This window comes from Entelurus aequoreus, linkage group LG20 (genome assembly GCF_033978785.1).
Source record: "Entelurus aequoreus isolate RoL-2023_Sb linkage group LG20, RoL_Eaeq_v1.1, whole genome shotgun sequence".
Taxonomy (NCBI): Eukaryota; Metazoa; Chordata; class Actinopteri; order Syngnathiformes; family Syngnathidae; genus Entelurus; species Entelurus aequoreus.
Window position 1 is genome coordinate 19,413,012 of NC_084750.1, and position 21,094 is coordinate 19,434,105.

A 21,094-nucleotide genomic window follows, 5' to 3' on the forward strand; every position below is an offset into this window, starting at 1 on the left:
ATAAAGCTGTTACAGAAAATGTATTCTTAGCAGTGACTTCCACCGTTTTCCCAGCGTTCCAACCGGCTGCTATCTGACCCTGCCCCTCCAAATGTTTCCCTTTCCACAATTCCCAGACATGTCTAAAGCTATAAATGATTTGTTTGGTCATCTGCTGAGAAGCCCCCGACTCCCACTCTGAGGGGATTCTTTATGCTGGAAGTGGCGCCCCTGGTGGCCATGTTTTGTGTCACAGGACAAAACACCTCAGCATCGATGCAGTCTGTTCACCATCATGTGATTGAAAATACGATTACTACTCACAATGTGTTGGGCGCAGGATGATTAAGACTGAATGTACGCCTCAGCAGTAAAGATGTTATTTGTCACAATCAACTCAGTCCTGAATCAAAAGAAAACAAATGTTTATTGAAAATTAAAAGACAAACATGAAAGCTCTTCCACAGTATAAAAGTCCTCCCATCAGAAAAAAACAGTTGAGTTGAACACATGCAGAAGGTAGTGTCAAATATTTTTTTAACTTCTTAAAATGTCCTGTTGAAAGATCTTCTTTACTGCCAAATTACAGTAACAAAAACAAACACATTATCCTGTTTCTACATATGTTTTGAAGAGTTTATAATTGAGTAGATGTGTATCTTGTCTATTCAAATAAAAGTCCCAACATAAAAAAGTAACCACTTTGCTAAAAATATTCTGTTCTCTTGTATTAATGACTACACAATATTCATAGGATTTAAGCAGAGCAGTTACATTTTGGGGTGGATCATTTTCCCCAAAACTGAAAACACACAAACATGTATGTTCCTCAAAAGAATCACGTGTGAATCTAAAATAATGCAAATTAATTTGGAGGGTAGCGATTGGTCCCGCAGGGAGAAGCATTTACGCAACATGCAGTTTCAACATCAAGACGGCATCACGGCTCCAAACACCAACGAAGAAGAGAGAAGAGGGGGAAATGAGCAAAACGTAACTGTTTTTTCCTTCTAAGGCACACATTTTTTTCTTTTGTTTTCACCGAAAGTTGCCTTTTTTTCTCAGTAGCATTCATTCGTAAATCTAACATCAAACAGAGAAAGTAAATGAGGGGGAAAAGACGTTTTTACAAGCGGTTCTACGCGGACACGCTGATGGCTGCTTAGGGCTTCAAGCCGTCGTCTGCGTTCTTGCCGTCTTTAGGCTGACTCTCTATGTTGTCGTCTCCCATCTCCGCCGCCTTCTCCGTGCCCTGGAACATGTCGTGTGCCCACTTGGGGCTGCTGCCTCCCTTGCGATACACGAAGCGTCCCCGGCGGGGCACAAAGGCGCCTCGCCCCCGCCCGCGGTTTTCCATCCAGTTTTTCTCCCCGTCTCGGTCATCGTGCTGAAACAAGACGAGACAAGAACTTTTAAGTAAAAACTAGTGCTGTCAGATCATTTAATATATTAATCACACTTTTTAAATCTGGTTTAATCATGATTAAACACCTTTTTTTTATATATATATAAATGAGTTGATTATCACAAGCTATTACTTATTTAAATTAACGTAAAAGACCCCAATATTTGGATACAAATACAACCTTATTGTCAGAACATTTTTTCAAATGTTTTACTTGGATGTACATCATTTATTTTCTCAAAACTGTTCCGTCGTAGTTTTATCACTGACCATATAACTTTATGGGTAACCCAATTTACGGGTAAACCATCAGAGTTTAAAGGGGAACTGCACTTTTTTCTCCAAAGTTTGCCTATTATTCACAATCCCTATGTAAAACAAAAACATGCTTGTCTTTCTTTTTTATGCATTCTAATTTGTAATATACGACAAGTGCGAGGTTGCTACAAATGAAGCTAATTGGAGTCATCGATTACACAAAAAACATCCCTTATTTCTACATTATAAATCATGCCTCTCACTTGTATAGTAGAAGATTGTGGCCATAAACCGAGAAGAATTTAATGGCGATGAAAAACACAAAAGGATGCTTGTTACCTTTTTTTAAACCTGCTTGCTGATTATGATTAATCCTTCATCTAAACAGGAAGATATAAACATCTCATCAGTCAGCATTCCACAGAGCAGACATTGTACAGTAAGTGATCTTTTTATTATGTTTGTAGTTTGTATTTCTTGTTTAGCAATTAGCAATACATTTACTTGCTGGATCTGCTTATCACTCAGCATCTAAAACTTGTTGGATAAAAATATTTTGAGTACCGTATTTTTCGGACTATAAGTCGCTCCGGAGTATAAGTCGCACCGGCCGAAAATGCATAATAAAGAAGGGAAAAAACATAAGTCGCACTGGAGTATAAGTCGCATTTTTTGGGGACATTTATTTGATAAAACCCAACACCAAGAATAGACATTTGAAAGGCAATTTAAAATAAATAAAGAATAAGTGTAATAAGTGTAATAAGCTGAATAAGTGTACGTTATATGAGGCATAAATAACAAACTGAGAACGTGCCTGGTATGTTAACGTAACATATTATGGTAAGAGTCATTCAAATAACTATAACATATAGAACATGCTATACGTTTACCACTGTCACTCCCAATCGCTAAATCCCATGAAATCTTATACGTCTAGTCTTACGTGAATGAGCTAGATAATATTATTTGATATTTTACGGTAATGTGTTAATAATTTCACACATAAGTCGTTCCTGAGTATAAGTCGCACCCCCGGCCAAATTATGAAAAAAACTGCGACTTATAGTCCGAAAAATACAGTAAATATTTTTACACATATTAGCCGCACGGGACTATAAGCCGCAGATATATACAGGTAAGAAATATTTTGTAAATGTTTATTTACATACCTTTTTATTGTTTCTGATCTGATCAGACAAAACAAAAGCCATCGTCTCGGACCCTCTAGCACGGGCTTAGCTGCTTACGTGCAGTGATTTCTCCAGATTCTCTGAACCCTTTGATGATATTACAGAGCGTAGATGGTGAAATCCCTAAATTCCTTGTAATAGCTGGTTGAGAAAGGTTTTTCTTAAACTGTTCAACAATTTGCTCACGCATTTGTTGACAAAGTGGTGACCCTCGCCCCATCCTTGTTTGTGAATGACTGAGCTTTTCATGGAATCTACTTTTAGACCCAATCATGGCACCCACCTGTTCCCAATTTGCCTGTTCACCTGTGGGATGTTCCAGATAAGTGTTTGATGAGCATTCCTCAACTTTATCAGTATTTATTGCCACCTTTCCCAACTTCTTTGTCACGTGTTGCTGGCATCAAATTCTAAAGTTAATGATTATTTGCAAAAAAAAAAAAATGTTTATCAGTTTGAACATCAAATATGTTGTCTTTGTAGCATATTCAACTGAATATGGGTTGAAAATGATTTGCAAATCATTGTATTCCGTTTATATTTACATCTAACACAATTTCCCAACTCATATGGAAACAGGGTTTGTATAACAGACAAAAATTGAAGGGCAATTTCTGCACTCCAGTCAAAAAAACTTTTTTTGGGGCCGTTATTCTCAGCAGCACGGATAACTAAAATCATAGCCAAGATAAATATGCCCGTGTCTGACAAAGTAACAAACTGGCTGGAAAAATGTTTAAGACATTGGCCATACTATAGAAAATGTATTTTAATGAATGCTTCACGATGTTTTACATCATAACGGAACCAGCTCATTGACTCACATGCAGACAACACAAGCATGGGTTATTTTATTTTTTTTAGATTTTTCTCTTCCTCCATCTAGCAAGCAGTGTATTTTGTCAGTTACTGAAATATGTTTTAAAAGAAACCATTACAATCCAAGCAGTCCATCCAAATTTTAAGCATTATCATTAGTGTCATAATTTCTAAGACTTATATTCCCCTATAGGATTAAAAGTATTCGAGTCTTTGTAGACTTGGCCCAGGGAAAAGAACCAATTCTATGAAGCTTTTATTAGACTTTAATATGTCAAATATATTGTGAAACAGCACAATTGATCTCCATGTAATTATGTTAATAACGTAGTATTTTTTTTAAGACTTACCAAGTAATACTTCTTGCTTTTGGGAGTGTACTCAGGATCCCATTCCTCCTCTGGAGGGCGCACTTGAGGGTTCATGTTGACAGGGTTTCCGTTGCTGCTGTTGCCAGGATAATTGCCCCTGTTCCATCCTCGTCCTCTCACTCTGGGGAACTGAAATCAGAAGAGCAGGTTGTTTATTTTTTTGGTCCATTCTAGAAGATGGAAGTAGAAGTGAGGAGATCTGGTCCAAATGAGAGCCGACTATTCACTGAGGGGCAAAGAGAACATCACAATAACAGTAATGTAATGCTTTTTTTAGTTATGAGAGTTCACCGATTCGTTACCTTTGTAAAAATCAGGAAGTGCTAAGTGTGACAAGAGTCATCATCATTATCATCATCCACATAATGTTCCTTAGCATTAGGAGGTAGGAACATAGCAGAGAAGTCTACTGTGATTCCATTAGGACAGAAAATTGCAAGAAGGTGAGATGTCAGTACCTCAGTGACAAACACAGAAGATGAGACAAAGCCAGGTGCATGCAATCACTTACGAATCCACGGCCTCTGCCTCTTTCCATGTGCGGGCCATCGTAATCCCGAGGGGGGCCCCTGTCCCCGGGGCCGCCGTAGTCCCGCGGGGGGTAGCGCGGGTGATTGAATCCCTCCTCAAAGTGCTCCGCCCCGTCTCCCATGTACTCTTTGCCTCTGAAGTGCGCGGGCGGGTAAGGTGATGGAGACGACGAGGAGGAAGACGAGGAGGGAGAGCGATCCCGCTTCTTCTTTCCCTTCCTGCGAACAAAAGATAACGTTTGAGTGGGGGGGGGGGGAGCGGAGAAGCTTGAAGACATGCGTTTGTTAGTTTTGACATACTTTGACTTCTTGTGGTGCTTTCCAGATTTCTCAGAGGACCTCTCTCTGCTCGGCCCTCGGGAGCCTCCGGGGCTCTTGCCTCCCTCGCGCCTGTAGTCCTTCCCGGCAAACCTCTTACGCCTTTCAATATCCAGGCGTAGGTCCATCGGGTCCCCTTTGAACTTTTTGCCTGAATCCTGCAGAAAAAAACATTCAGCAGTAATTAATTCGACAGTTATCAACACTAAGGGGTAGTTATGAAAGCATCAATCAAGCCCAGATGTTACTAATTAATTACATTTGTGATTGCACATATATACATTGTGGCACTTCAAATGACTCATACTGTTAATAGGTATTGTGTCCCCCTTGTGGTGAATATGTGTATTGACAAATAATAAAGTGCCATCTTGCATAGTCTTAGTTCACAGTTGAGTGTTTATGGTAACCAGCAGCATGCATTTATCATTTCAAATTTTAAAAAACTACTATTTTTTTACAGTTGCTTTGTAGCTTCATTTGTTTCTTTTCATGGAAAGATACTTACAAGGTAAAGGCATTGATAAGCGTCCCATGAGAGGCAGGATCATAACTCCCTTCCTTTTAGCCTTTGCTTGGGGTTGGTACATACCCAATCAATAACCATATCTCATAGGCTGAAGGCTTGCTTGGCACTTACAAAACACAATTGGGCTCTTTTGATTTAGAAATACGCATCCTTTGAAAGAAAAGCACAAAGCTGAACACGGTTGCTCAGGGGTCCTCTCACATTGGGCTGCGGAAAATGCATCAAGTTTTCAAACAACAGGGTCACCTTAAAGCTTGTCTCGTCCATATCCTCAAACAGGTGAGAGTGCCTCTTAAAGGCACTGGGCGAAACATCAATTCTCCTAAGAGAAGAGGGGCCAAACAGCTGTATGTCAGCAAGCAAGATAGAGTATATTATGCTGAGCACATGGTTTATGAGCGTACCTGTGGATTTCTGGGCTCTTCCTTGGCTTCATCATTTCTACCTCTGCAGCTTTCCTTTGGTACAAGGCGAAGCGTTCGCTTAAAGTCATGTCTGTGGAAGTGAAGTGCTGAGCTGTAAAGAAGAGAGAGCGATATTATGCCACAATAGAAGTCACTTCTACTTCATTCAAAAGCTTTGTCCAGCACAGCGTTCCACAGTGGACCTTGTATTGTGCTACCTTTGATGTAATGCACAATTGACACTATGTGCTGAGCGAACAGCTCCGGGGGGCTGCTGCGAAGCTGAACAGACTGAACAGGCTGAAAGATTGAACGAAACTCCGGATCTTTCTTAGACGGATTCACCAGATCTCTGGACATGAAGCGATTCTTAGACGCAGAGGAGCTGAGAGAGACAGAATAAACAAAAGTTACTAATGTAGCAGATACCCCTATTGCTGGGTTGCATGTGACGTCACAACCAACAAACATATCTGGCTTACACATATGGCTCTTTTAACCTTGCTGCTCTTTGAAAAGTGGTCATTTTGAATGTTTGTCCACCCCGAAGTGATAAATAATGATAAATGGGTTATACTTGTATAGCGCTTTTCTACCTTCAAGGTACTCAAAGCGCTTTGACAGTATTTCCACATTCACCCATTCACACACTGATGGCGGGAGCTGCCATGCAAGGCGCTAAGTCATGGGGTTGCAACCCAGCAATAATTATAATTGTGCACTTTCCAGACCCCAAACAACAGTCATGTATACCTTGGCATTTCTTCTAAAGCAGCAACTTTTAGATCGAAATCATCTCTGGATGAAGACAAACGTGGTGCAGGAGAGTCGTCACGATGAGGGAAGGCGCCAGGGAAAAGTGGCCTGTCCTTGCCTTTGGTAGTCGTAGAGGGGGACGGACTCCTTTTGCTCTTCTCCTTATCTTTCTTCTCCTTCTTCTTGGCTTTCTCCTCTTTCTTGCTTTGCTTGCGGCTTCGATACATCTCCTCCATAGCATCCAAGGTCTCTGTATCCTCATCTCTGCGGCTTTTCTCCTTTCCTGACGGGTAGGAGGTGGAATAGCTCGGCTCGTCCCCCCATTTCCCGAATATATCCCGAGCCGTGACACTGGATTTACCCCCGACATCTTCATCCTTGTCTTTCAAACCGTGAGATTTGAGGAACTCCTCCTCTTCGTCGTCGAAGAATGGCATGGTGTTGTCTTCCTTGGAGTCGCCAAAAGCAGACACAGAGATGCTGAAGATGTCTCCGGACTTGACGCCCTTCTCTTGCTCTCTTTCTGCGCTGCTCTTGTCGTCATCGCCGGCCCCCTTTTCAGCTGCCTGCTTTTTGCTTTTGTTTTCAGCCAGGAACCTGCAAAAGACAACCAACCTTTAAATATATGAATGTGTTCTTATCTGTTGACACAAATAAATATGTAGGGCCATCTGATTTACTTCAACAAATCCCCTAAAAAGGGTTGATGCAGCACTACAGAAATGAACATAAGCGGTAGGCCTGGGCCGATAATACATTTTGTCCAACAAATTCTTGTGGATAAACAATGTTATTGTCAGCATTACTTCAAGACCAAATTAAACACTAATTTAATCACAATATATAATAATAATTATGCAAGTTTTCTTTTCAAATGTAATTAACTTTTATTTCTCATTTGTTTTTTCTTTACTATTGCAATAGGAAGGTCAAAAACTTTTTCTTGCCAAACATTGCACTTCAATATTGAACTTCTTGACGTGCAGTTTTTCCCCATGTGGAAAAACTGGGTTTGATGAGGATTTTTTGCCATCACTTTGCGAAAAATTGGGCATATTGATCGTTCGTCCGTGTGGATGGGCTCATCTTGCTCACTCTTTTAAACCAAATTCCCACGCCCTGACATTTAGCTTTGCAATTATCTTTTTCCTCCTATTTTTTTGTTACTTTGCAGTGCTTCTTACTAACATCAGAATGCTAACTTTTCTAGCCAATTTTGCAAGTGGACACCTTAGAGCAGGGGTCTTCAACATTTTCCAGGACAAGGACCCCAAAAACTACCAAGGAGATGCAGTGGGGACCACCCTACTTATATAGGATAACATTATGTTTAAATTCAGCTGATCCTAAAGGTACCTTGGTATTGTGCAATACTAAGATACACAAAGAACAGAGTATAGTGCCGCAAATAGCTAACTGGCTACAAGAGCGTTAATCGTGCACCGCTAATTGCTATCTTGCAACATGAGCGCTAATAGCTAGCTATCTGGAATGCTAAGATGATTATAATACAGTATCATTTTCCATGTTTTATTTCAACCCTGTAAGGTACAATAAGTAGGATGGCCAAGTCACTGCCAGTTATATAAACCAATGTTACTGTGTATTTAAAGACCTTTAAATTAGTGGACAAAATGCAGATGGAATATAAAAAATATATATTAAAAAAAAAAAGTTTAACCAAACATTTCCCGACCTCTGCAGGTACCTCTGTGGACCCCCGTTAAAGACGTCAGCTTGAGAGTCATCCAGTACTTGGAATTTGACACATGCTAATGTTTTTAGCACATTTTGCAGCCCAATGCCCCAGAGTCCTATAACTTGGTACTTGGCGCATTTCAACTGTTAGTATTTCAGTTAGGCTTGCACATTTCCGCATTAACATGCAATTTCTCCCAAAATTGCATATTCTGATTTAATTCTATTGAAAAAACTTCCTCTCGCGCTAAGAGCGATGCAAAAGTGAACCCTCTTGTACCCTGTTTGAAAGCAAGAGACGACAAAAACACACACGTAGAGATATGTCAAATTTTTTTGATGATGGCAAAGTTATCGAGTTCATTTTCATTTATTCTTCAATTAATTGATTTTTTTGACTATCGGCCCAGGCCCAATGTAGGGTTTTGTGAACAATCTAAGCAGTATAATGGTACAAAGCTAACAATTATATTGGAATAATGGCCACCCCTGCTGCAAATACAGACCATGAGACAGTAATTATACTCACGTAAGGCGCCTCTTTCTAAGTACGTGGAATTTCATTAAAGTTCCTCTCAGTGTACAGCAGAGGAGAATTGTCATACTTAAAATCAGGACTCCTAATCCATTTTAACCTGATGGTTCTTCCAATGAGCTTTGAAAAAGGCTAAAAATATTTAAAAGAAAAATGACATGTTGCATAATTTGCTGAGAAAGTAAAGAAAGCAGGAATCCAATTGAGCTAGGATCAAAAATAAAGCAGACATACTTTTTGAAGGCAGCAGAGATCACCGTCTTATCTCCTCCACTTTTGGGATCCTCTTTGGAGAAGAAGCCAAAGCCGCCGAAGGAGGCCGTTTGTCCTGACTTGGCAGGACTGTCAGCCGCTGTAGCCGTCGACTCTTTGTGAGCAATCTCTGAGCTGGCTCTTTTAGGGCTTGTGTCATAGTCGATCCATTTACCTCCTGATGCCTTCTCGATGACACTGCCTTCTCCTGCTGGGACTAAACTCTCGGCTTGGCTCTCTGGTTGTTTTTCCTTTATAATTTTGGAGCTGGGCTTGCCCTTGTTGCGATGACGAGGGGTAGATGAGCGCGACCTGGAGGAGCTGGAGCTCCTGGAGCGCTGAGTGTGCTCCGATGAGGACCGGTCAGAGTGGTGGGAGTGGGAGCGGCTGCCAGATCGTTTGTTTGGCGTGTGGGAGCGTGAGCGTCCCCTCCTGGGGCTGTGGGAACGGTGGTCCTGGTCATGTTTGCGGTCATGCCAGCCTCCTCCTCCTCCTCCTCCCCCGCCGCCGCCACCACCACCACCACCACCACCGCCGCCGCCACCACTTTGCCAGTTGGACTTATAGCCATAGCCGCCTCCCCTGTTCTGGTAGTGGCCACGGGCATAATAGCCTCGGTTTCGGCCTCTGTAGTGGTAAGGCCTTCGATAGCCGCGGTTGTAGCCCCGGAACCCACCTCGGTTGTTCTGATAGTCCCTGGAGGGATAATTTCGATAGGCCGCAGGAGTGCGTGAGCGAGAGCGGGAACGGGACCTAGAACTGAATGACAGCGAAAGAGGTGGGAAAAGACAGAACAAAAAACATGAGATTGTAGAAGATATATTAAACATTCTTGTGTTGTTACCAAAAAAGTAGTTTGTTACAGTGAAAAATGTTCAGAAGCTGCACCTTATACAACCATCAATACCATACCTCTTACTCTTCTGATGCTAAAGTACAGTTACAGTCTCTACCAGATATGATCTAAAACAGGTATTTGTCCCCCTCATATTCATAGTGATATCCATCCATCCACCTTACTTTTGCTACATAAGATGACAAACAAAGACAAAAAAACTAATAATAATGTACTGTTATTTAGACTAATTTGCAGAGCATGGAGAGTCTGGCATGCTTTGTCAATGGTGCGCTCAAGGTGTACACAAATGTTAGAACTGTAATCAGGGTACTAAAGAGGAACAGGACTAGGCCTGTGCCTGTGGAGGCCTACTATGACATTCACACAAATACTACTACAGTTCAAATACAGTTTGGCCCATGGCATAAACACTGTTTTTTAGGGTCACAACCTACGCCCAGGCTACGTAATCATGGCCCGGGCTTTTGTAAAGATTTTTTTATTTCATTTAAATCAGTCAGTTATGAAATATTACTTCATATAAGGTGAATAAAAAATAAATCTTGCTGTCAAAGTTCAATAATAAGGTTGGTTGAATCTAATTAGGAATGTTTAATAAGGTGATTGAAAAAAGGTAAAATTATGATAAATCTATATTTATTTCCGACAAAGTTAGGCTTAGTTTAAATTTTGATAAAAGTTCGAAACAATAACATCACTAGTTTTTAAAGACAAAGGATGCTTAATTCCCAATAGATGCACTAAGAATGTTTCATATTATTATGATTAATAATATCCTTTAATGATAATCCTACATGAATCAGATAATCTCTCTACCTTACACAATAAAGTCAAGAGAAAACTTGGCATTTAAGTGAATGATGACAGGTTGTATGCTTATTAAACCTCACATGTTGGTTACTTCATATTAAATTCGTTAGCACTATTTTGTAAACCGGGAACTTTAAAAAAAAATAAAAAATTATACAACAAATAATTAAGGGAGGTTTAAGGATATTTAAGGCCAAATGGCACCACTAGTTTGAAGTTGTTTTTTTAGGAACCACAACCTACAAATATTAATGGTGGATTTTTTGTGTGTATATCATTCTGGGGTGTTAAAAAGAACAACACTGAACCGAAAACCATGTCACAGAACCGGATAATATCTGAAATGTGAATTTTGTGAACCGTTCATCCCAAGTACAGACAAATGCTGAGGGTAACAGCAATTTTTCATCCGTGCCGTATGCACTTCCCTTAAAATATCGCCGTGTTCGCAATCAAAACATATTCTGACCCCAAAATACCTGACTTAATAAAACACAACAAAAAAACCATTAGAAGTCTAGAAAATTGTCTAGATTTACCTGTAGCGTCGCTTTCTGGATCTTGAGCGGGAGCGGCTCCTTGAGTGAGATCTAGATAAAGATCTTGACCTGGTCTTTGATCTGGACTTGGAGCGAACAGGAGAGTCGGGAGCCATCTTTGCCCTTATGCCAAAACTAAAATCCCTGAAAAACAGACAGCAGAATGTTATTGGACATGCTACTCTTCACTGCTGTGCACGCTCTTTACCTAGTCCAAGTAAAAACCAAGACCTAATCCATAGATTATATTAAGTTCAGCAACAAAACAAAGGGACCCATTTTAAACGAGGTCTGCTGTACAGCTAGACTTTTCCAGAGCTGCTGACAGACTAAGCTGGGACGGTGGGAAACTGTCACCTGTCATGAAGACCGCTTGCAGCACTCAACTCATAATAACTATCCATAATAACTATCATCAGTCAGCCCAAAGAACTTTGAACTGGGGGGGTTGGACAGCAGCTGCAATAACATGCAAACACCTGAAACCGAGCCAGCGACACGAGACAGAGGGCTTCTGTGCACACATCTGAGCGTAGCAGTAAAGACACACCCTATCAAGAGAATACTAGACAAAGACAGCAAGACGTGACTCCGTCTAATTTGCATGATTGGCCATGAACGCAAAATAACCTTTTCTTACCAATCGGTACCTGCTGTTGTGCATTTGGGATCTGCCTAAGTCCCGAAAATTGTAAATACATTACAAAACTAGAAAATTCCCGCGGAAATTTTGATGGGCCTCCTATCCGTGCTCTGGACCTCTGGCCGGGGGTCGTCGGAAGATGGTGCTGAGTGTCCGAATCAGAGAGTTTTAGGTGTAACCGTACAAAATGAGCTACAGAGATAGCCTAAAACGTTTGCATGCGCACATTAAAATGCTAACACTTAGCATGTCTCACATTTCAAGTAACACGGCTGTAAGGCGTATGGCTGCAGAAATAGAGAATAAAGTGTAAAATTAGATGAAAAAGTTAGCATGCTTAAGTTAGCTTGCTAGCATGCTATTGTTTGCATGCTAACAGTTAACAGCTGTCACATACCAAGTTATATGACTCTAGGGCAGGGGTAGGGAACCTGTGGCTCTCGAGCCAGATGTGGCTCTTTTGATGACTGCGTCTGGCTCTCAGATAAATCTTAACTGACATTGCTTAACACGATAATTAATGAATAATTCCGCTGGTAAACACAGTGTTCAAAATATAAAACATTCTCATGCATTTTTAATCCATCCATATGTTTTTTTTTACCGCACCTGTTCAAGAAGTCGCATTAATTTCAAGAAGTAATTTAATTATTATCGGTTAGCTTCAGAATAACAATGTTATTAAAAAGATTAAGAGACTTATTATACTCTAAAAATGTTGGTCTTACTTAAAAATGCATGCATTTAGTTGTATTCAGAGTTAAAAAACATTATATGGCTCTCACGGATATGCATTTTAAAATAATTGGCTTTCATGGTTCTCTCAGCCAAAAAGGTTCCCGACCCCTGCTTTAGGGTAACAGTTGCCAAATTAGCTAAAAAATCTAGCACTTTAATGTTAGCATGCTAACGTAAACATGCATGCAGTTGGCATGTTCTACTTCAGCCAAAGGAGCTGTTCAGAATGTGCACAATTGGATAGATATTGATAGTCCAACTCATACTGACTGGTATACACAAGCTATGGAATTTATACCAGTACAAAAAACTGCATTTAGTTGAGATAATGAGTCATATCTCGGAATATGGAATTCATATTAAATTAACCTAAAATATGACTTACTTTATCTTTGTGGAAAATATTGGACACAATGTGTTGTCAAGCTTATGAGATGTGATGCAAATGTAAGCCACTGTTATTAGATTTTTTTTTTTATAAATGGCTGTGATGATAATGTAAATGAGGGATTTATAATCACTGCTATGTTGGAATTATTAATATTGATACTGTTGTTGATATTATTAATTTATGTTTGACCACTTTCGGATGGTTTTGTGTCACGTTTGTGTGTCTTAATTGCTTTGATGATTGCTATTCTGAATTCTGCTGGGCTGAGTTTGGTTTTGGAATTGTATTGTTATGGTATTACTGTGTATTGTTTTGTTGGACTGATTAATAAAATAAAGTAAAAAGAGCATGTACAACACGTGTCTATTTTTGCAATGATGAACATCCATTTTTGTCAATACTATTCAAGTACTTAATGCAGTTCAGTCAGGGACATTTCCTTGCAGGTTCCCTTTGATAGCCCTCTCGTAAAATGGACGCCCGGTGTCGGGGAATGTCCAGTTGTCAACAAACGGTTGCTATGGGCTCCACAATCGTTGCCATGGTGTTTTACACCATTTCCTCCACAACAAACACCACTTAACTGGCTTTATTTCTATGGCAGACTCAGGCTTTTTAAGAAACCTTAGCTCTTTTGAAGGCATTATTAATATTGTATTTTGGCATTTCAATTACGACAGTTTACTTGCAAGGAAAATACATGCATATTACTTGCATACAGATATGAAAAACTCTGGTAAAATAGATTAGTGTCAAATAACATGCATATTACTGCTAAGCCATTCAAGCCTTTCACATGCCCTGAAATAGAAGTAGAGGAAGGCTTTAACCCCTTTATCTAACAGTTGTAACCAAAAACCACATCTTCATTCAAATAGAAGTAGAGGAAGGCTTTTAACCCCTTTATCTAACAGTTGTAACCAAAAACCGCATCTTCATTCAGCACTAAGAAATGAACTACTGCCCTTTTCACATACAGTATATCTTATGGCAGGGGTGTCAAACGTACGGCCCAAGGGCCGGATCAGGTCCGCGGGATGAGTTAGCTAAGTATAAAAATGTACCTGAAATGTTTGAATGAAAGAAACAGCTGTTCTAAATGTGTCCACTGGATGTCGCAATAGCAAGTCTTTGTATCTTTGTAGATGATGCTACATATGTACAAAATAAACCACATGTTAGTACATCAGTGGAGGAAAATGATCAAACTACATAAATAAAATACTTTTGACTCATGAACATTATCACATAACTTATTCAGAAAATATAAATAACGACAAATAAAGTATATATACTATTAACCGCAACAGGTATTTGGAAAAACAAAAAATATGATTTGTACAATTTCAGAATATGCTTGTTCTATTTTCAAACAGAGAAGACAATCTGATGTTGTTTATATTTTTAAGTTATCGTGTCGTTATTTTACCAGTCCGGCCCACTTGGGAGTAGATTTTTTTTTCCATGTGGCCCCTAATGTAAAATGAGTTTGACACCCCTGTCTTATGGTATTTTTGAAAAAATGGATATTGTTGGAGGTTTAAGTTAATTTGTAATTAGCTACCGGCTGCCACCTACTGATATGGAAGAGTATTACACGGTTACTCTGCCGAGCTCTAGACAGCACCGACACTAAACAACAACACATCATTTGCAGACTGTAATTACTGGTTTGCAAAAAATATTTTTTAAACCAAATAGGTGAAATTAGCATTAGCACACTAGTGTGCCACGGCACAGTGGTTGAAAAACACTGGTTTAATGCATCCAGCGGGGCATCACAACAAAATTAGGCATAATGTGTTAATTCCATGACTGTATATATCGGTATCGGTTGATATCGGAATCGGTAATTAAGAGTTGGACAATATCGGCCAAAAAAAAGCCATTATCGGACATCTCTAATCTTATGTATACTTACACCGAAAAATATATAGAGATTAAGTAAAAAAAAATATCGAGATATACTTTATCGTCCAGCCCTAAAACTTCAACCCATTGTTTGCTCTTCCCAAAGCGTCAATTAGAAAGATAAGCAGCGTGAGTCAAAGCCAAATATGCAAATGATGAACCTACCAACAACTATTGACTTTGTGTCCTGTAAAGCCACAATGCGAGCAAGTGCCAGTTGAAAATGAAAGTACATCAGCGTTAAATATACGACTAATAATACGAAAGTGCCTCCGTTCAAGTATTAGATGCTGAAGTTAGATTAAAAACGACGACGTGACTTGACGTGTTTTGTACAAGACAATCGACGACACGCATGCTAATTACCTTATTTCATTTATTTGTTGAAACATTGCACAGTTAAGCATGTCGAGCACAGAAGAGAAAGGAAAATTAGTGTTACCTGTAGTTTTTTTGACGTTAATGGGTGTCGTTTTTGTTTGTAGAGCAACTTTTTTTTCCCTTCCTGCTTGTTAGCACCAATGCTAGCTCGTTAGCTCGCGAGCTAGCGTGTAGCTAGCAGCAATGCGACAAACCAAGCCGACGAAACGTGGCCCGTCCACCCTAAAAAAAAAAAAAGAAACAAGGACTGTCGAGGAAATCTATGTTAGAGTTATACGAGGCGAATACATGTTAGTTCCCCGCAGGATGGCGGTCAATGCGAGCCTTTCAGGCGTCGAGAGCACCCCGGAATGACCAAACATCGACGGGCGGATTAGCTCCGGATGCTATCGGGGTCGAAATCTCGCGAGAGGAGGCGACGAGTGACCACGTTTTTTTAGCTTTTGTGATTACGTATTTTGATGACATCATACAGTCCTGGTCAAAAGTTTACATACAATTGTAAACTTCAATAATTTCTTTCAACTCTTATTTTTTGTGATAGAGTGATTGGAGCACATACTTGTTGGTCACAAAAAACATTCATGAAGTTTGGTTCTTTTATGAATTTATTATGGGTCTACTGAAAATGTGAGCAAATCTGCTGGGTCAAAAGTATACATACAGCAATGTTAATATTTGCTTACATGTCCTTTGGCAAGTTTCACTGCAATAAGGCGCTTTTGGCAGCCATCCACAAGCTTCTTCTTGAATTTTTGACCACTCTTGACAAAATTGGTGCAGATCAGCTAAATGTGTTGGTTTTTCTGACATGGACTTGTTTCTTCAGCATTGTCCACACATGTAAGTCAGGACTTCGGGAAGGCCATTGTAAAACCTTCATTCTAGCCTGATTTCCCCCCGTTCTCAGCACATTCTGCTGCTCGTCTGCTAACACAGACCCGCAGACGTGAGCACATCACCCCTATATTAGCGTCCCTTCACTGGCTCCCTGTGCGTTACCGATTCAATTTTAAACTCCTTTTATTTGTTTTTAAATGTCTAAACAACCTCGCGCCAACATATCTCTCCGACCTCCTTCAGCCTTACTGCCACACCCGATCCCTAAGATCAGCCGATCAGCTGCTACTGACGGTCCCTGACACAAGGCTGAAGCTTAGAGGTGACAGAGCTTTCGCCGCTGCTGCTCCCAAGCTCTGGAACGACCTACCTCTGAGTGTTAGACAAGCCTCCTCTCTTCCTGTTTTTAAATCTCTCTTAAAAACATACTTTTATTCCATGGCTTTTAACACTGAGTGATATCCACCCTGCAATGGCGCCCCATAATACACCTGCTGTGAACCTGTTTTTATGTTATATTTATTTTATTTTTTATCGTGTTCTGTTTGTGTTGTGTTGTGTTTGCTCGGTTCTCATATTATCTTTTAACCTGCCCATTGTACAGCACTTTGGCTACCCCTGTGGTAAATTTTAAATGTGCTTTATAAATAAAGTTTATTTGATTTGATTCTACAGAGGCACTATAGAGAGCCTACTGACCAACTGCATCTGTGTCTGGACTGGAGCCTGCAGTGCCTCAGACTGGAAGTCTCTGCAGAGAGTGGTGAGGACGGCGGAAAAGATCATCGGGACTCCTCTTCCTCCTATCCAGGAGATGGCAAAAAGCCGCCGCCTGACCAGAGACTCCTCCCACCCCAACCAAGGACTGTTTTCACCGCTGGAGTCTAGAAAGAGGTTTCGGAGCCTCTGTAGCAGAACCTCCAGGTTCTGTAACAGCTTCTTCCCTCAGGCCGTAAGACTCTTGAACTCATCATAATAATCCCCTCAATTCCCCCACAAAATGGCTTAACTGGCTGGAATATAAAGACAATACATCCATAAACCTGGATGCATATGCAAAAGTGCAATATATATATATCTGTACAGTAATGTATTTATTTATATCTGCACCTTATTGCTCTTTTATCCTGCACTACCATGAGCTAATGCAACAACATTTCGTTCTTATCTGTACTGTGAAGTTCAAATTTGAATGACAATAAAAAGGAAGTCTAAGTCTAAGTTTTACTGCAATAAGGCGCTTTTGGTAGCCATCCACAAGCTTCTGGTTGAATTTTTGACCACTCCTCTTGACAAAATTGGTGCAGTTCAGCTAAATGTGTTGGTTTTCTGACATGGACTTGTTTCTTCAGCATTGTCCAAATCAGGACTTTGGGAAGGCCATTCTAAAACCTTCATTCTAGCTTGATTTAGCCATTCCTTTACCACTTTTGACGTGTGTTTGGGGTCATTGTCCTGTTGGAACACCCAACTGCGCCCAAGACCCAACCTCCGGGCTGATGATTTTAGGTTGTCCTGAAGAATAATATATAGAGTCATATAACTTGGTACTTTATACATGCTAACTGTTAGGAATTAATTTATTTTTTACATAATTTACATGCATACGCTTCACAAACAAATATAACTTGGTACTTGACACATGCCTACTATGAGCATGCTAACATTAGTTTGCACCCGAACACTTCAGAGTTACATAACTCGGTACTTTATACATGCTAACTGAGCATTTAATTATTTTTTTTTTTTTTACATAATTTTACATGCATACGCTTCATAGACATATAACTTGGTACTTGACGCATTCTAACTGTTTGCATGCTAACGTTAGCATTTAAGTTAGGCCTATTAATAGAAATATATAGTTTGCATCTAGCAAAGGAATAGTGGCATATACAATACAATATTGAATAAGAATAATCAACATGGAGACGTGTATAGTTGTTCTGCATTGGATAGAAGTAGTGCAAATATCATGTCTGCAAACAAGTCATGGCTGCTGTCCATCTGACAGTGGGGTTATATCCCAGGAGCAGTTAAGCCAGAAGAGGGGACATGTGTCCTATTTTTACCTGCATCAGGCCACATAACACCCGTGTTGATTGGAACACATAACGTCTGTGTTGATTGCAACAGAGACAACCTTGATCATCACTTAGGGGCCACCCTTTTTGACACTTTCCATTGCCAAAATCAATATAATATATACAGTTTTCTTTAACCTTTAGGGCTCCCCTCAAGTATTCTCCTGCAGACCCGAAAGGGTCTTAGCCCTAAAAAAATTAAAAAATAGTCATATATTATTTAAAAAAAAAAAAATTTTCATTCAACGCTTCTTTAGATCTACTCCAGGGCTATCTTTTAATATAAATTTTAAAAAATATATTTTTTAATGTTTACCCTTTCTTGTCAAAGAAAACCCTGTTTTTATGTCAAAACACAAAATATGCAATATTTTCCCCAAAAACATTTTCAAAATGGAATATTTGAGTAAGGCTACCAGTAATAACAACATTAATTTTTTGAGCAATAACAGTTTTTTTTTATATATATTAAAAAAAAAGGCTCTGTAAAATTATTGGGGATCCAACAAGGGCCCCACTAATTTTTTTTTTTTTTTCTTTTACTTCTAACGCTTAAATATGTAGATGAACTTTAGGTCAATTCTTAAGTTTGTATTATTTTTTAAAAATGTTTTGTTTGTTTGTTTTATGCACTTTTGTCAAAGAAAACTTAGTTTTTAATGGCAATCACACAATAAATATGTCAAAGTGAATTTTTTCATGAGAAGTAATTGGAGCCTTGAATAGATTACTCATTCAGAAAATAGATTTTGATTTATTATTGTTTTTCAAGCAATGACCGCTTTTATATATATATATATATATATATATATATATATATATATATATATATATATATATATATATATATATATATATATATATATATATATATATATATATATATAAACACACATATATATATATATACATACACATATATACAAATACGTTAGGTCAGGAAAAAACACAGACTATTTCATCCCTACAAGCCTGTTTCGCAGTTTTCTCTGCTCTTGTAGGGATGAAATAGTAACTGTGTTTTTCCTGACCTAACGTTTATTCCGCTCTACCTATATATATATATACATATATATATATATATATATATATATATATATATATATATATATATATATATATATATATACATATATATATATATATATATACATATATATATATACATATATTAATATTTTGTTGTTTTTGCTCATGTTGAATTATATATCTATCTACTGTAAAAATACTTACCCATTAAACTACCTGTTAATTTTAGAGTGCAGGCGTATGGCACTCCTTGAACGCACCGCAGTTATTATTACCCATGACAATCTCTCCTTTGACTCCATTGTTGAGCTGCATACGTTTTCTCGCCTGTCACTCACCATCATGAGCTGTGGATGTGTACGCCAACAAGAAGAGGACAATCACAACCAAGGAAGTCGAGTAAAGTTTTCTGTCTGGATATATATTTTTAATACGTTGGCCGGGTGGGGGTAGTCCCAAATCCTCATTGGGAGTCCCGAAATTTTTTTCCAATTAAATACTGTAAAAAAATAATTTTGCATCTACGGCACATTACTGGTCCTAAAGGGAGACATCCCAAATCTTCATCAGGAGTCCTGACTAGACCCGAAAGTAGCAGAAAATTAAGATTTTCCCACTTTTTTTGTGCTTAAATGTCAAAGGGGGAATGCTTACCCAAAAATGAAAATAAATGTATTTCTTCAATGCCACATTACTGGTCCCAAAGGGAGACATTCGAACTCCTCATCGGGAGCCCCGACTAGACCTGAAAATGGCAGAAAATAATATTTTCCCACTTCTTTGCGCTTAAATGTCGTAAGGGGGGAATGCTTACCCAAAAATGAAAATAAATGTATTCCTTCAATGCCACATTACTGGTCCCAAAGGGAGACATCCCAAATCTTCATCAGGAGTCCCGACTAGACCCGAAAATGGCAGAACATTTATATTTTCCCACTTTTTGCGCTTGAATGTCAAAAAGGGGGAATGCTTACCCAAACATTTAAATAAATGTATTTCTTCAATGCCACATTACTGGTCCTGGAGTTGAAAGACATCCCAAATCCTCATCAGGAGTCCCGACTAGACCCGAAAATGGCAGAAAATTAAGATTTTCCCACTTTTTTTGCGCTTTAATGTCATAAAGGGGGAATGCTTACCCAAACATTTAAATAAATGTATTTCTTCAATGCCACATTACTGGTCCTGGAGTTGAAAGACATCCCAAATCCTCATCGGGAGTCCCGACTAGACCCGAAAATAGTGTAACATTTATATTTTCCCACTTTTTTTGCGCTTAAATGTCATAAAGGGGGAATGCTTACCCAAAAATGAAAATAAATGTATTTCTTCAATGCCACATTACTGGTCCTGGAGTTGAAAGACACATCCCAAATCCTCATCGGGAGTCCCGACTAGACCCGAAAATGGCAGAAAATTAATATTTTCCCACTTTTTTTGCGCTTAAATATCATAAAGGGGGAATGCTTACCCAAAAAATAAAATAAATGTATTTCTTCAATGCCACATTACTGGTCCTGGAGTTGAAAGACATCCCAAATCCTCATCGTGAGTCCCGACTAGACCCGAAAATGGTGGAACATTTATATTTTCCCACTTTTTTTGCGCTTAAATGTCATAAAGGGGGAATGCTTACCCAAAAAAGAAAATAAATGTATTTCTTCAATGCCACATTACTGGTCCTGGAGTTGAAAGACACATCCCAAATCCTCATCGGGAGTCCCGACTAGACCCGAAAATGGCAGAAAATTAAGATTTTCCCACTTTTTTTGCGCTTGAATGTCATAAAGGGGGAATGCTTACCCACAAATGAAAATAAATG

General features: G+C 39.1%; 1 protein-coding gene across 2 annotated transcripts; it reads right to left on the reverse strand.

Moving 5' to 3' along the window:
• Positions 1-387: 387 nt before the first annotated feature.
• On the reverse strand, positions 388-15,726 carry thrap3b (thyroid hormone receptor associated protein 3b). Of its 2 annotated transcripts, XM_062029576.1 has the most exons (12): positions 15,381-15,726; positions 11,256-11,399; positions 9,030-9,806; positions 6,560-7,159; positions 6,025-6,191; positions 5,807-5,918; positions 5,649-5,724; positions 4,856-5,031; positions 4,537-4,774; positions 4,005-4,154; positions 1,982-2,022; positions 1,222-1,366 (listed from the first exon to the last, which is right to left on the reverse strand). In XM_062029576.1, exons 2-11 carry the CDS (start codon positions 11,369-11,371, stop codon positions 2,011-2,013), a joined length of 2,424 nt encoding a protein of 807 aa, XP_061885560.1. In that variant the 5' UTR covers positions 11,372-11,399; positions 15,381-15,726; the 3' UTR covers positions 1,222-1,366; positions 1,982-2,010. The 2 variants fall into 2 exon arrangements, with proteins under 2 accessions (XP_061885559.1, XP_061885560.1); XM_062029575.1 differs by lacking the exon at positions 1,982-2,022 and having other exon boundaries at positions 388-1,366; positions 15,381-15,724.
• Positions 15,727-21,094: the final 5,368 nt, after the last annotated feature.